At 38.0% G+C, this 13693-nt stretch overlaps 1 protein-coding gene across 6 annotated transcripts in view; it reads left to right on the top strand.

The window, feature by feature from the left end:
* The first annotated feature begins 788 nt into the window (after positions 1-788).
* The window catches only part of LOC114376309 (dicer-like protein 4), a 42231-nt gene continuing 29326 nt past the window's right edge, over positions 789-13693 (top strand). For 3 of the 6 annotated variants that reach the window (XM_028334382.1, XM_028334385.1, XM_028334384.1), the window contains exons 1-10: positions 789-1214; positions 1712-1889; positions 2450-2560; positions 2825-2965; positions 3085-3157; positions 11802-11866; positions 12205-12333; positions 12410-12538; positions 13205-13343; positions 13564-13660. In XM_028334382.1, the coding sequence (XP_028190183.1) occupies positions 1063-1214; positions 1712-1889; positions 2450-2560; positions 2825-2965; positions 3085-3157; positions 11802-11866; positions 12205-12333; positions 12410-12538; positions 13205-13343; positions 13564-13660 (1214 nt within the window). In that variant the 5' untranslated portion in view covers positions 789-1062. Of the gene's footprint in view, positions 1215-1711; positions 1890-2074; positions 2217-2449; positions 2561-2824; positions 2966-3084; positions 3158-11801; positions 11867-12204; positions 12334-12409; positions 12539-13204; positions 13344-13563; positions 13661-13693 lie in introns of those variants that run through there. The other 3 variants (XM_028334383.1, XM_028334381.1, XM_028334386.1) reach the window with 2 other exon arrangements.

Genomic DNA, 13693 nt, shown 5'->3' with positions numbered 1-13693 from the left:
CATAGTCTAAGTTTTAGTTGAATTAACTACTAAAGTTTTCACTAAAAAAATACATAAATTTATGATAAAATAGGTGGTACATTAAAAATGTTAAAATATTTTATAACGTCATTTAATTTTAATTTATTATGCATGAAAAATTTGTTAACTTTTATTATAATTATCTTAAAAATTATATAAAATAATTTATAATTGATTCACAATGTAAATAATTTTATATTATCAATGTAACATATTAAATTCTTAATCTATTTAATCAAAACTTATAATTATGAAAAAATCATTTAAATAGAAATTACATGAAATCAAGGTGTTGCCATTGTGGTGCTCCCAATAGTATATACATACACAAAAACTAATCTTTATTTTCTCTTTGATAGACATAAAAAAGTTTGATTGATGATAGTAAAATAGATGAGTGAGAATAAATAAGAAATAAAATAAAATTTTAAAATATTTGATTGAAGATAAATAAAGAAAAAACGAGTAAAAACAAATAAAAATAATACAACTAAGTCCCACAATTTTTAAAAATGTTTTCACCCTATTCATATCTTACCAAACAAACAAACTTATTTCCATTTCTCTCCCTCTTTCCTATGTTTCATCTATCAAAAATCAAACAAAGGCTAAGGATAATATTTTTTTTTTATGTCCTGATATATAAATTTTATTTCTACATAAAAAAATATAAAATTGATTTCTAAAAAGCCATTTTGTTTGGAAAATACTAGTAACAAAAAACGACACGGGGGAGTGTTGGGAATGAAGTGATGCGAAAACGTGCGTGGAAACAAAACAAAGAACAAAGACTTTCAGTCATTCAGTCTTTAGTGAGCGTGTTCACTAAGGTAACTCTTCACTCTCTTCTCCGTTGACTCCATAATCAACGTTTTGGTTGGGAACAGAAGTGAATGAAGTGACTACAAACAAAGCTCTCTCTCTGTTATTATTATTATTCATTTTCTCTTTTCACACTCCTTTGTCCTTTGAACCCACCCGTGAACTCTCCAACCGGATTTCACCCACTCTCATACCTCCAAACTCTCTTTTCCTCGGCTAATGCCGGACGGAGAATCCTCTGCCGTCGCCGGCGGCCAAGTTTCCATGGAACCCTCTTTAAGCCTCTCCGATCAACTACAGTCCCTGAGTCTTTCCCAAGTAAAAAATCATGATGACTCGGTCAAGAAAGATCCCCGGAAGATTGCAAGAAGGTAAGTAACTTTTGCTACCCCTTTGTTCTTTTGATTATTTTCTTCACTGAGTCACGTTTATTTTTCAAATGGGTGGGTGGAGTTTGGCTTTTTTTATTTTATTTTTTTATTGTTATTTTTTGCACGTGGGCTTGGTCATTATTGCTTGGCGTTGTTTGCTGTTGTAGTTAGTTAGTTATTTTTTTGTTTGGCTTTTGAGAATTGGAGTTGAAGAAAACGCCTGTTTCAAGATTCTGCTTAAAATGTGACTAGTTGAATTGCACTAGCAAGCTTTGTTGTGTATGCAAGATTGTACTTCTTGCGTCTGTGAAATTTTCAACCGAGTGTTTTGTTATTTATATGTTTTATTCCAGAAAATGTTTTTGTAGTTCAAGAAAATGTTCCTAATTTATGGTGATCAGATGTCTGAAATGTGATGCTGACTATGCTTATCTTTTTTATTCTTCACTTGTCTTCTGGAACTCCAATAATCTTATGAATGTTTTGGTCCTTTAAAGGTATCAGTTGGAGTTGTGCAAAAAAGCTATGGAGGAAAATATAATTGTGTATTTAGGGACAGGGTGTGGGAAGACCCACATTGCTGTGCTTCTTATGCATGAGATGGGTGATTTGATTCGGAAACCACAGAAGAACATATGTGTCTTTCTTGCTCCCACTGTGGCTTTAGTCCATCAGGTGAGCTGCTGTACATATTGTTGCGTTCAATGTTGTTATTGTACAAAAGTATTTTTTTGGGAAGTACAATATTTTTTTTTTCTGGGCAAATTAGAAATATAATGGAACAAATATCTTTTTCCTCCCTTTTATTTTTGGGTGCTCTGTACTTTGGCCATTTCAGGTTGGGTAATTTTGTGTTGCAGGTTTACAGTCTGTAAGGCCAGTGAGAATGGCTTTCTGGGATAAATAGGCCTAGCAAGGAAGTATTCTGTTGTATTATAACTGAACATGAAAATTTTAATGACAGATGACCTTTATACCTTTGATTATAATCATTGCAATTGGGTCAGTCTCAATTTCCCGCCAATCTTTTTGAATAAAACATTTCTTGAATCTAGAATTAGAGATCTTAGTGATCTACTTGTTATGTCAAGCATGGTTGTTTTATGTGTGAATCTGATGAATTAATTTGTTCTCGTGTTTAATAATGTCCCACCAAACTTTAGTTTTAACTGATTTCACTATGTTGGTCAATTCCATCATGTGTTTTCTGAAGCCTATTTTTTATTTATCTATAGCAAGCAAAGGTTATAGCAGACTCTACTGATTTTAAGGTTGGGACATACTGTGGAAGTTCCAAGCGCTTGAAACATCATCAAGACTGGGAGCAGGAGATGGGACAATATGAGGTGATAATGCTAGTTAAATCATGTTGAAATTAATTATGTTTTTCTCTAAATTATTTTATTTTATATCCAGACGTGTTACTGTTACAGAAATTTTAAGTAAAAGCTGTTGAAAGAAAGTTGGTTTCATCACTGAAATTTAATTTGGCAAAAAATTCAAATTAGCTCCTGCTGTTTTGAAATCTTAAAATCTGCTTACTTAAATTTTAATTCCATGTTGTTTTTTGCTTCTAAAATTTCTCTGTGTTCTTGTTTTTTTCCCTTCAGGTTCTTGTTATGACCCCACAAATATTACATCATAACTTATCCCATTGCTTCATCACAATGGAGATGATTGCACTTTTGATATTTGACGAATGTCATCATGCTCAAGTCAAAAGCAACCATGCTTATGCAGTAATCATGAAAGTATGTTGCACTCTTGCTCAACTTTAAAGATTCAAAATGGAGCTACACAATTTTCCACATAAATTTTTCCATTTTCATAGCTTTTATTTTTGACAATCTTTAATTTGGCATTTTTTCAGGTCTTCTACAAAAGTAATTCCACAAAGGTTCCCCGTATATTTGGCATGACTGCTTCCCCTGTTGTAGGAAAAGGTAATGTTATAATTATGTGTATCTATTGAGAGATTTTCTGTTGTTTAGCTTTCTTAGTTTTCCTGCTTAGCTTGTTGTAGAAGACAGCAGTATGGCTTGTCTTGTCAAGCTGTCCCTTTCTTCCTTGATGTATATATATATGTTATTTTGAATGAAATAAAGTAAGCAAGTGAGAGAATAGTTCTTCCTCACTCTAGTCACAGCTTCAACTTGGCATCAGAGCTAAGTTCGTCCGCCGCCGTCCGCCGCCGTGCCGCCGTCGTCCGCCGCCGCCGTCGTCGCCATTTTTTCCGGCGACAAGCAGGGTTTGGTGCGCCTCGAAAAGCGCAACCCAACCCCACAAGTCGCGTGACCATCAGGTCACTCACGCGCCGTCACGCGCCCTCGCCGTTCGTTGCCCTCACCGGCGCGTGGCCGCCACGCGCCGTCTTCCCGGCGTCGGAATCCGGCCAGACCAGTGCCAAACGTCTCGTCGGCGCGTCCTGAGGCCATTCCAGCCCACAGTTTTTGGTTTCGACACTCGGAACGTGTCGACCTTGCTCATCTCTCCGTTTTCTCTTAGGGTTTTGTGCTCTTGAGTAGAAATGGCTTCGTCTGGTCCAGTTCTCTCCTTCTCCGGAACTCCAACCATCACAACAGCTAAACTCAACTGGAAAAATTATCTATCTTGGTCCGCTTCAGTGGAGCTGTGGTTTCTCGGCCAAGGTCACCATGATCACTTGGAGAAAGCTGCTGAGGAGGTTCCAATCGATAAAAGACCTGAATGGGAGAAGCTGGATTATCAGCTTTGTGCAGTTTTATGGCAATCAGTTGAGCCAGACGTTTTGGAGATCCTTAGATCATTCAAAACATGTTGTTCTTTCTGGAAGAAGGCTCGAGAAATCTTTGCCAATGATATTCAGAGTCTGTTTGATGCAACCATGAAGGTTACAGCTCTCAAGCAAACCAACCACGATATGATTGCACACATAGGTAAAGCTCGGGCTGCAGTGGAAGAGTTGAAGAGGTTCCTTGTGGCTGACTCGCTGGAGGAAGTGAACAGAAAGCTGGATAAGTACTATATGGTTCTTATCTTGAGGAGTCTACATTCAGACTTTGATCATGTGCGTGATCAAGTCCTAGCTGGAGACCAAGTTCCATCGATGGACTCTCTCATCACTAGGCTGCTTCGTGTGCCTCATGCACTGAAAGAAGAAAATCCAGCTGAGGTAATGGAAACATCAGCCATGGTTGCATCTCGGGGGAGAGGGGGAGGTCGGAACAGTAGAGGAGGTCGCAGTGGAAGAGGTGGACGTCCTCAATGCACATATTGCAAGAGGATGCCACACTCAAGAGAATTGTTACTCCCTGCATGGCTTCCCTGACAAAGTAGCTCAGGTAACTCAGACAGAAAAATCAGAGTCTAAGTTCTCTGATAAAGAGTATCAGGAGTATCTGAAGCTAAAATCCGAGAAATCCAGCAGCCATGTTCCATCTTCCTCTGTACCATGTTATTCAACAGCATGTATTTCTCAATCTGTTGACGGTCCCAGTCCTTGGATACTTGATTCAGGTGCCTCTGATCATATTTCTGGTAACAGGTCCTCCTTTACATCCATTTCTTTTCCAAAAATTCCTCATCTTGTTACTGTTGCTAATGGCTCCAAAGTTGCAGCTCAAGGGAGTGGTCAAGTATCTTTATCTTCCTCACTGAAGCTGGATTCTGTTTTGTTTATTCCACAGTGTCCCTATAATTTAATTTCATTGAGTCAGTTAACTCGTTCATTAAATTGTTCAGTAACCTTTACCGCTAATTCTTTTGTTATCCAGGAACATGGCACGGGTCGACTGATTGGAGAAGGACGTGAATCACGAGGACTTTACTACTTGAAGTCCAACTTTTCTGTCTCCTGTTCAGCAACTTCAAATCCCAAGCTTTTGCATGATCGTCTAGGACACCCAAGTCTACCAAAACTAAAATTGATGGTCCCTAGTTTGAAGAATCTTCGAGTCTTAGAATGTGAATCTTGTCAATTAGGAAAACATGTTAGGTCATCTTTTCCACAAACTGTTCAAAGATGTAATTCAGCTTTCTCCACCATTCATTCTGATATTTGGGGACCAAGCCGTGTTACATCTTTTGGTTTTCGATATTTTGTAACTTTCATTGATGAATTTTCTAGATGTACTTGGGTCTATTTAATGAAAGACAGATCTGAACTTTTGCCTATCTTCATGTCCTTCCTCAATGAAATTGAAAACCAATTTGAAAAAACAATTAAGATTTTCAGAAGTGATAATGCCAAAGAGTATTTCTCTCATGATTTCTCTTCTTTTTTATCTTCAAAAGGCATTCTACATCAATCTACATGTCCCCATACACCACAACAAAATGGTATAGCAGAAAGGAAAAATCGTCATCTCCTTGACACCGCACGATCACTCATGTTAGCTTCTCATGTTCCTACACACCATTGGGGGGATGCGGTGCTTACTGCTTGTTTCTTAATTAACAGAATGCCTTCCTCCTTCCTTGATAATCAAATTCCTCACTCAATCATTTTTCCTCATGACCATTTATTCCATGTTCCACCTAAAGTGTTTGGCTGTACTTGTTTTGTCCATGATCTCTCCCCTGGTTTAGATAAACTTTCTGCCCGAGCAATCAAGTGTGTATTTTTAGGGCAGCTGTTTGGAATTGCGGAAGTGAAAAGAGTCCCGGACCAGATGGCTTTAATTTCAAGTTCATAAAGCAGTTTTGGGATGTAATCAAACCAGACATCAGGCGCTTCCTGGACGAATTCCATGCAAATGGGGTCTTCCCTAGGGGCAGCAATGCCTCCTTTATCACATTGATTCCAAAACAGAAGGACCCGCAGAATCTTGGTGAATACAGGCCTATATCCTTAATAGGATGTGTTTACAAGATAGTGGCAAAAATCCTAGCTAATAGGCTCAAGAAGGTGATGCCAAGTATAATTGATGAGAAGCAATCTGCTTTTATTAGCGGAAGGCAATTATTACACAGTGTGCTGGTAGCTAACGAGGCAATGGAGGAAGCTAAAAGGGGCCATAAGCCATGTCTGGTGTTTAAAGTTGACTATGAAAGAGCATATGACTCAGTTTCTTGGGCTTTCCTATCCTACATGATGCGGAGATTATGTTTTTGCTCTAAGTGGATCAGTTGGATAGAGGGGTGTCTTCACTCAGCCTCGGTCTCTGTTTTGGTCAATGGTAGTCCCACTAATGAATTCACACCTCACAGAGGCCTAAGGCAAGGCGACCCACTAGCACCCCTCTTATTCAATATTGTTGCCGAAGGTTTAACCGGTCTCATGAGAGAAGCTTTGGACAAGAGCCTCTACAGCAGCCTCCTTGTGGGAAAGAACAACGTACCAGTTAATATACTCCAGTACGCAGATGACACCATTTTTTTTGGTGAAGCCACAATGCAGAATGTGAAGACAATTAAGTCCATTCTCAGAAGCTTCGAGCTTGCATCTGGGCTCAAGATAAATTTTGCTAAGAGTAGCTTTGGGGTGATAGGAAAATCTGAGCAGTGGCAGGTTGAGGCGGCTCGATATCTGAATTGTAGAATGCTGTCATTTCCCTTCCTTTACTTGGGTATTCCCATTGGGGATAATCCAAGGCGTAGAGAGCTTTGGGATCCTATAGTTAGAAAATATGAGAGAAAACTAGCCACTTGGAAGCACAGACACATATCCATTGGGGGGAGAGTGACTCTCATAAATGCAGCCCTAACTACTATTCCTATTTATTTTTTCTCCTTTTTCAGGGTTCCTTCAAGAATAGCAGCCAGACTTGAAGCAATTCAGCGACAATTCTTATGGGGAGGAGGTATGGAGGAGAGGAAAATTGCTTGGGTGAGCTGGAAGGAAGTTTGCCAGCCAAAGGAGAAAGGGGGTCTTGGCATTAAAGATCTTAAGACCTTTAATTCAGCTTTGCTGACCAAATGGTGCTGGGACCTATTTCACAAGCAAGAGGAACTTTGGGCAAAAATTCTCATATCAAAGTATGGAGGATGGAGAGCATTGGAGGAAGGCATTAGAGGAAACCAAGATTCTATTTGGTGGAGGGATCTGATATCAAGTCAACAGCAACAGCAGAACCAGATAGTCAAAAGGGAGAGAACCTGGAAGGTGGGAGGTGGGGAGAAGTTCAGATTTTGGGAGGACCCTTGGACACATAATGCTATACCGTTAATGGACAAATATCCAAGGCTGTACCGAATTTCTGATCAACAGAAACAAATTATCATGAACATGGGGAATATCACCAATAGCGGCTGGGAGTGGAAGCTATCTTGGAGGAGGGCACTTTTTGACAGCGAAATTCAAATGGCAGATGATTTCCTTGGAGAATTTTCTCAGCAGCAGATCCAGCCAAATAAGGAGGACAAGTGGAGTTGGAAGCATGATCAAAGTGGATACTATTCAACAAAAAGCGGATATGACTTGATATGGGAAGCTCAGATGGGAGATAATCAGAATCTGGATTTTGTGGACATTTGGAAGCTCAAAATACCAAGTAAAGCTCTGGTTTTTGCTTGGAGGCTAATTAGGGACAGACTTCCAACTAGGATGAATCTTAGAAGGCGGCAGGTTATGATAAATGAGGTTCAGTGCCCATTTTGTGGAGATGTAGAGGAGGAGGCTGCACATGTATTCTTTAGCTGTAAAAAGATCCTACCATTATGGTGGGAGTCTTTATCCTGGGTTGGATTAGCAACAGCACTACCTCAAAATCCTAGAGACCACTATCTACAGCACATGGCTGATTTCACAGGGGGAAAGCAACTCACAAGATGGAGATCATGGTGGATTGCTATGACTTGGACAACTTGGAACCACAGAAACAGAATTATTTTCCAAAACTACACGTTTGATGGAAGTAAATTGCTTGATGAGGCACTTCTAGTACTCTGGATGTGGATTAGAAATATGGAGAGAGACTTTGGAACACATTTTAATCAATGGTCCTCCAACCTAAAAGAAATGTTTAGCAAATAGGCTGCAGAGGACTCAATCTATGTATCATAAGCTTGTTGTATCAGGTTCTGTTATAAAACAGCAACCAAATGAAATTTTATCTACACTTGTATCTTCAGTACCTCTGGTACTTCTTAATATATAAAATATCTATTTTTGCTGAGCAAAAAAAAAAAAAAAGTGTGTATTTTTAGGTTATTCACGTCTTCAAAAGGGTTACAAATGCTACTCTCCATCTACCAGGAGATACTATATGTCTGCAGATGTAACCTTCTTTGAAGACACACCCTTCTTTCCATCATCTACGAACCATTCTTCTTCCATCTAGGATGTTCTTCCGATTCCCTCTCCATGTCCTCTAGGTACCTCACACCAAGATGTCAGTGAAGTTCCATCCTCTCCAGCACATCCACCTGAAGTTGCTCCTCCACCACTTCTTACATATCAACGCAGGATACAGCCAGTTGGTTCTATAGTATCTGAAGATCCTCCTGATTCTCATCCTTCCTTAATCAATCCTCAGGCCATGGATCCTGCTACTTCTCATCCGTCTGATTCAGACTGGCCCATTGCCATCCGCAAAGGTACTAGATCCTCTCGTAATCCTCATCCTATCTATAACTTTCTAAGCTATCATCGTTTGTCTCCTTCATATTCTTCCTTTGTTTTCTCTCTATCTTCACATTCTGTTCCTTCTAATATTCATGAGGCACTGAGTCATCCTGGATGGCGACAGGCTATGATTGATGAAATGCAGGCTCTTGAACATAGTGGTACTTGGGAACTTGTTCCCCTTCCTCCTGGTAAGAAGGCTGTGGGTTGCAGATGGGTTTATACAGTTAAGGTTGGGCCTAATGGTGAGATTGATTGACTTAAGGCTCGCTTAGTGGCTAAAGGTTATACTCAGGTATATGGCCTTGATTATTGTGACACTTTCTCTCCAGTCGCTAAGATCACTACTGTCCGTTTGTTTCTTGCTATGGCTGTCATGCGTCATTGGCCCCTCCATCAGCTTGATATTAAAAATGCATTCCTTCATGGTGACCTTGAGGAAGAGATCTATATGGAGCAACCTCCTGGGTTTGTTGCTCAGGGGGAGTATGATCTTGTGTGTAAGCTGCGTCGATCTCTCTATGGGTTGAAGCAATCCCCTCGGGCTTGGTTTGGTAAATTCAGTCATATTGTTAAACTCTTTGGGTTGAAACGAAGTGAAGCTGATCATTCTGTTTTTTATTGTTATTCATCCCCTGGGAAATGTGTTTATTTGATAGTATATGTTGATGATATAGTGATTACAGGGAATGATGCTACTAAGATTGTTCAGCTAAAGGAGCACTTATTCAGTCATTTCCAAACCAAAGACCTAGGGTATTTGAAGTACTTCCTTGGTATTGAGGTAGCTCAATCAGGAGATGGTGTTGTGATCTCACAGAGAAAGTATGCTCTTGACATTTTGGAGGAGACAGGCATGCAGAATTGTAGACCTGTTGATAGTCCTATGGATCCGAATCTGAAGCTCATGGCAGATCAAAGTGAAATCTATCATGATCCCGAAAGATATAGGAGACTTGTGGGAAAACTAATTTATCTCACCATTACAAGACCTGATATTTCCTTTGCTGTTGGAGTGGTGAGTCAATTTATGCAAAATCCTCGTGCTGATCATTGGAATGCTGTTACACGTATTCTTAGATACATAAAGAGAGCTCCTGGACAAGGATTGCTTTATGAAGACAAAGGTAACACACAAATATCTGGATATTGTGATGCGGACTGGGCTGGATGTCCCATGGATAGGAGATCCACATCAGGATACTGTGTCTCCATTGGGGGAAATGTTATCTCTTGGAAAAGTAAGAAGCAAGCTGTTGTTGCTCGATCTAGTGCAGAAGCTGAGTACAGATCTATGGCTATGGTTACATGTGAACTTATGTGGGTCAAACAAATTCTTGAAGAGTTGAAATTCTGCAAAGTGATGCAAATGAAGTTATATTGTGATAATCAGGCTGCTCTTCACATTGCTTCAAACCCAGTCTTCCATGAGAGGACCAAGCACATAGAGATTGACTGTCACTTTATTCGGGAGAAGCTATTGTCCAAAGAGATTGCCACTGAGTTCATTAACTCTAATGATCAGCCAGCTGATATTTTGACTAAGTCCTTAAGGGGGCCTAGGATTCAGTTTATATGTTCCAAGCTTGGTGCATATGATTTATATGCTCCAGCTTGAGGGGGAGTGTTATAATTATGTGTATCTATTGAGAGATTTTCTGTTGTTTAGCTTTCTTAGTTTTCCTGCTTAGCTTGTTGTAGAAGACAGCAGTATGGCTTGTCTTGTCAAACTGTCCCTTTCTTCCTTGATGTATATATATATGTTATTTTGAATGAAATAAAGTAAGCAAGTGAGAGAATAGTTCTTCCTCACTCTAGTCACAGCTTCAACTGGTAAAATAATGCTTATCTTCAAAAAATTGAGTACTAACAAGAGCCAAGATATTTGCCTTCCTCAATTATCTTCCCCTTGTTGGTAGCAGTTATAATGTGGATGTTTGTGAAAGCTTTTATTGAGAAAAATAATTGCTTGTTTTTCAAAAGTTCTCTTGGAAAGGGATAAAGTAAAAGTTTTTTTTTTTTACTCCAAATAAGCTATTTCAAACACTCGTTCTATCAAAAAAAGGTTCAAGGTGGGAGTGGGGGAAGGGAATTTGTCACACAGAAGAAGGTCAATGGGTTGTGTGGTCTATTAATCCATTTTTGTACATGGATGGAAAAAAGTATGAAAGATCTGGACTTAAGAAGTCAGTTTGTTAAGTTCACCAAAAGACTTACCCTGCCATTAACAAGCAATTTTTTTTTATATAGTTTGTTGTGATATATCATGCAAGGCACTATTGTTGTGCCTAGGTAGAATGTGTAAATGATATGGTGTACCTTTATATGTGTATACATTCTCTTTATCAGAATAAAAAGATCTTAAATTTCAGCAAAGGGGCTGAAAGAGACTGACTGTATAGGATGTGGTCCACATATAGTTTGACTGGAAACCATTGGTTAACTTTGAAAGGTTCAAATGTGTCAAGAAAAAGAAAATCTTGTGATGTGAGGGACCTTTTTCTTGAATATGGGACAGGGAGTGAAGGGACAAACCAAGGTCACAGACATTTAATATAAATTTTTCAATTATTGACAAGAATTTTTTTTAATGAAAATTTTAACATGTCATTTTAGTTTTCAATACTTTGACCTTTGTTTAATTTTTTTTTCTCTAGGACTAGGTCCATCTAATCCTGCGAAATATTATTGAAATAATATACACGTGTGTGCAGTTTTGATGGTTGGCTTTCTGTTTATACATATATGCACATATTTTTTTATTTTGTATTTGAAAAATATTAACTGTTACCTGCTTTACTTTTGGGAATGTTGATGTTCCATCATATAAATGTTTTGTTGTTCTTATATCCCATTTCTGTCTGTTCTTCAAGAGTGTTACCCTAAAATTTGCCTACATTGTTAATAATATATTCTTTCTTTCCTTTTTATATTTTATGCATATTTCTATTAGCATAATTGCTGAATACTGATAGTGTAGTTTATTCCAAATATGTAAAACCCTCTTCATAATTTCTGAATTTGCTGGTTCTTTCAATTTTCAGGTGCTTCTAGTGAAGCAAATTTAGCAAAAAGCATCAACAGTCTTGAACATATACTTGATGCCAAGGTACAGTTTATTTAGTACAATATGTCAAAATTCTTAAATTTGTGAACAATATCTGTTGTTTGTGTAAAAGATTTTTTGTCAAACTTTTGCTGTCCTTTCCTGTGCAAGAAAGCAAATGTTCTTCCCATTAGCTATTGACTAGAAACCATTGATATAATGGTTGCAGCTGTGTATTGGTTGAGCTCCATAGAAAGATATTTGTGTCTGAACTCTTCTGAATTCCTTATTTTTACCTTATATGCGAACTGCATGGTTCTTGTGGATAGTTACCTAGTTGTTCTGCTTGTTAGATGCTGGGCATGGTTACTAATCTGTAATGATTTGAATCTCATTTGTAGGTATACTCTGTTGAAGACAAGGAATTGCAATCTTTTGTGACCACTCCTGTGATTAATATATATCATTATGTTTCAACTGCAAGTGGGGAAACTAGCTTGCACTTGAAAATTGAGGAGATTAAACGCCAGGTGCACTTTTGCTATGGGTTTTAAGATGATTAGATAAATAAGGTTTACTGATCCCTGTGTAATTTTATTTGAATAGTGCATAGCAACCCTTGGTAGGAGTATAGAAGATCACCAGAAACGGATGAATACAAAGAAACTTCTGAACCGGATGCATGATAATGTGATTTTCGGTCTGCAGAATCTTGGCATTTGGGGAGCATTGCAAGTAAGACTCTTGTAGTGTATTATAAGTTTTAGTTCTGTAATCATTTGACTAGAAATATATTAATATAAGTCAATAATGTTTTTAGCAGAATCTATAAATAATAATACAGAGAAAATTTTTGTTGTTATTTGTTCCATTTTGTTGGTCCTCCTACGGGGCCCGCACACCCAAAGAAGAAAAAACCTAGGAAGAAAAATAAGCCTAGAATAGGCTGTGGAATTTCTTGGTTATAATGTTAAGCTTACATAAATTAGACACAGTAGCAGACACTCTACATCGATTCATGAAGATGAATGGTTTAGAATGGTGTTTTGTTTCTTGAAGATGATGTCTTGGTAGTTGGTACCAATTCAGTTTTTGCTAGTGATGTAGATGGGATATTTGAAGATAAGGGGATGTTATTTGGAATTCATTTAGACAAGTCTTCTGAATACATGTTTTCCTTGGGTTTTGGTGTATTTATATTTTTTCTTGTGTTTTGTTATATATCTCTGACATCTCTGTTTTTTCTTTTTAATTTTTATTTTGTCCATTCCTGTGGTTTTCCATCATGCTTCTTGTTTTATTGATATCGGGAAATGATTTTATAGGTTAGAAGGACTGTCACTGTCACTATCTTGGTTTTTATTCTTTTTCCTTTTCTAATATATGTGTTCACCTTCCAAGGCTAGTCATATTCTTCTGAGTGGTGATCATTCTGAGAGGCATGAATTAGTGGAGGCAGATGGAAATTCAAGTGATGACTCTCTGTGTGATAAATATCTTGCTCAGGCTGCTGAACTATTTACTTCACAATGCATGATAGGTATTTTGACATTATCTGATATTCTTTTAATCATGCCACTGCTGTTACTAGGTTTTCTGGCTGTTATGTGCTTCCATTTTGCTTGATCTGTTAGGCTAACATTTGTCTAGCAATGAATCAGTCTTTTTCATTATTGTTAATTTTTATGATATGTTTAAAACAGAGTTCTTGTAGGATAGATGCTTCATTTATATTGCAACTAAACATACTTTTTTTGTAGGCGACAGGGTAACTGATTTATCTTCTGTGGAAATATTAAAAGAGCCATTTTTCTCAGCAAAGCTTTTACGACTCATTGGGATACTATCCAACTTTAGGTTGGCAAAACTATGCTGTTTAAACCACTCCTT

This window comes from Glycine soja, chromosome 11, assembly GCF_004193775.1.
Source record: "Glycine soja cultivar W05 chromosome 11, ASM419377v2, whole genome shotgun sequence".
Lineage (NCBI taxonomy): Eukaryota > Viridiplantae > Streptophyta > Magnoliopsida > Fabales > Fabaceae > Glycine > Glycine soja.
Note: the sequence above shows the minus strand (reverse complement) of the source record. Positions and strands in the feature narration are given on the sequence as shown.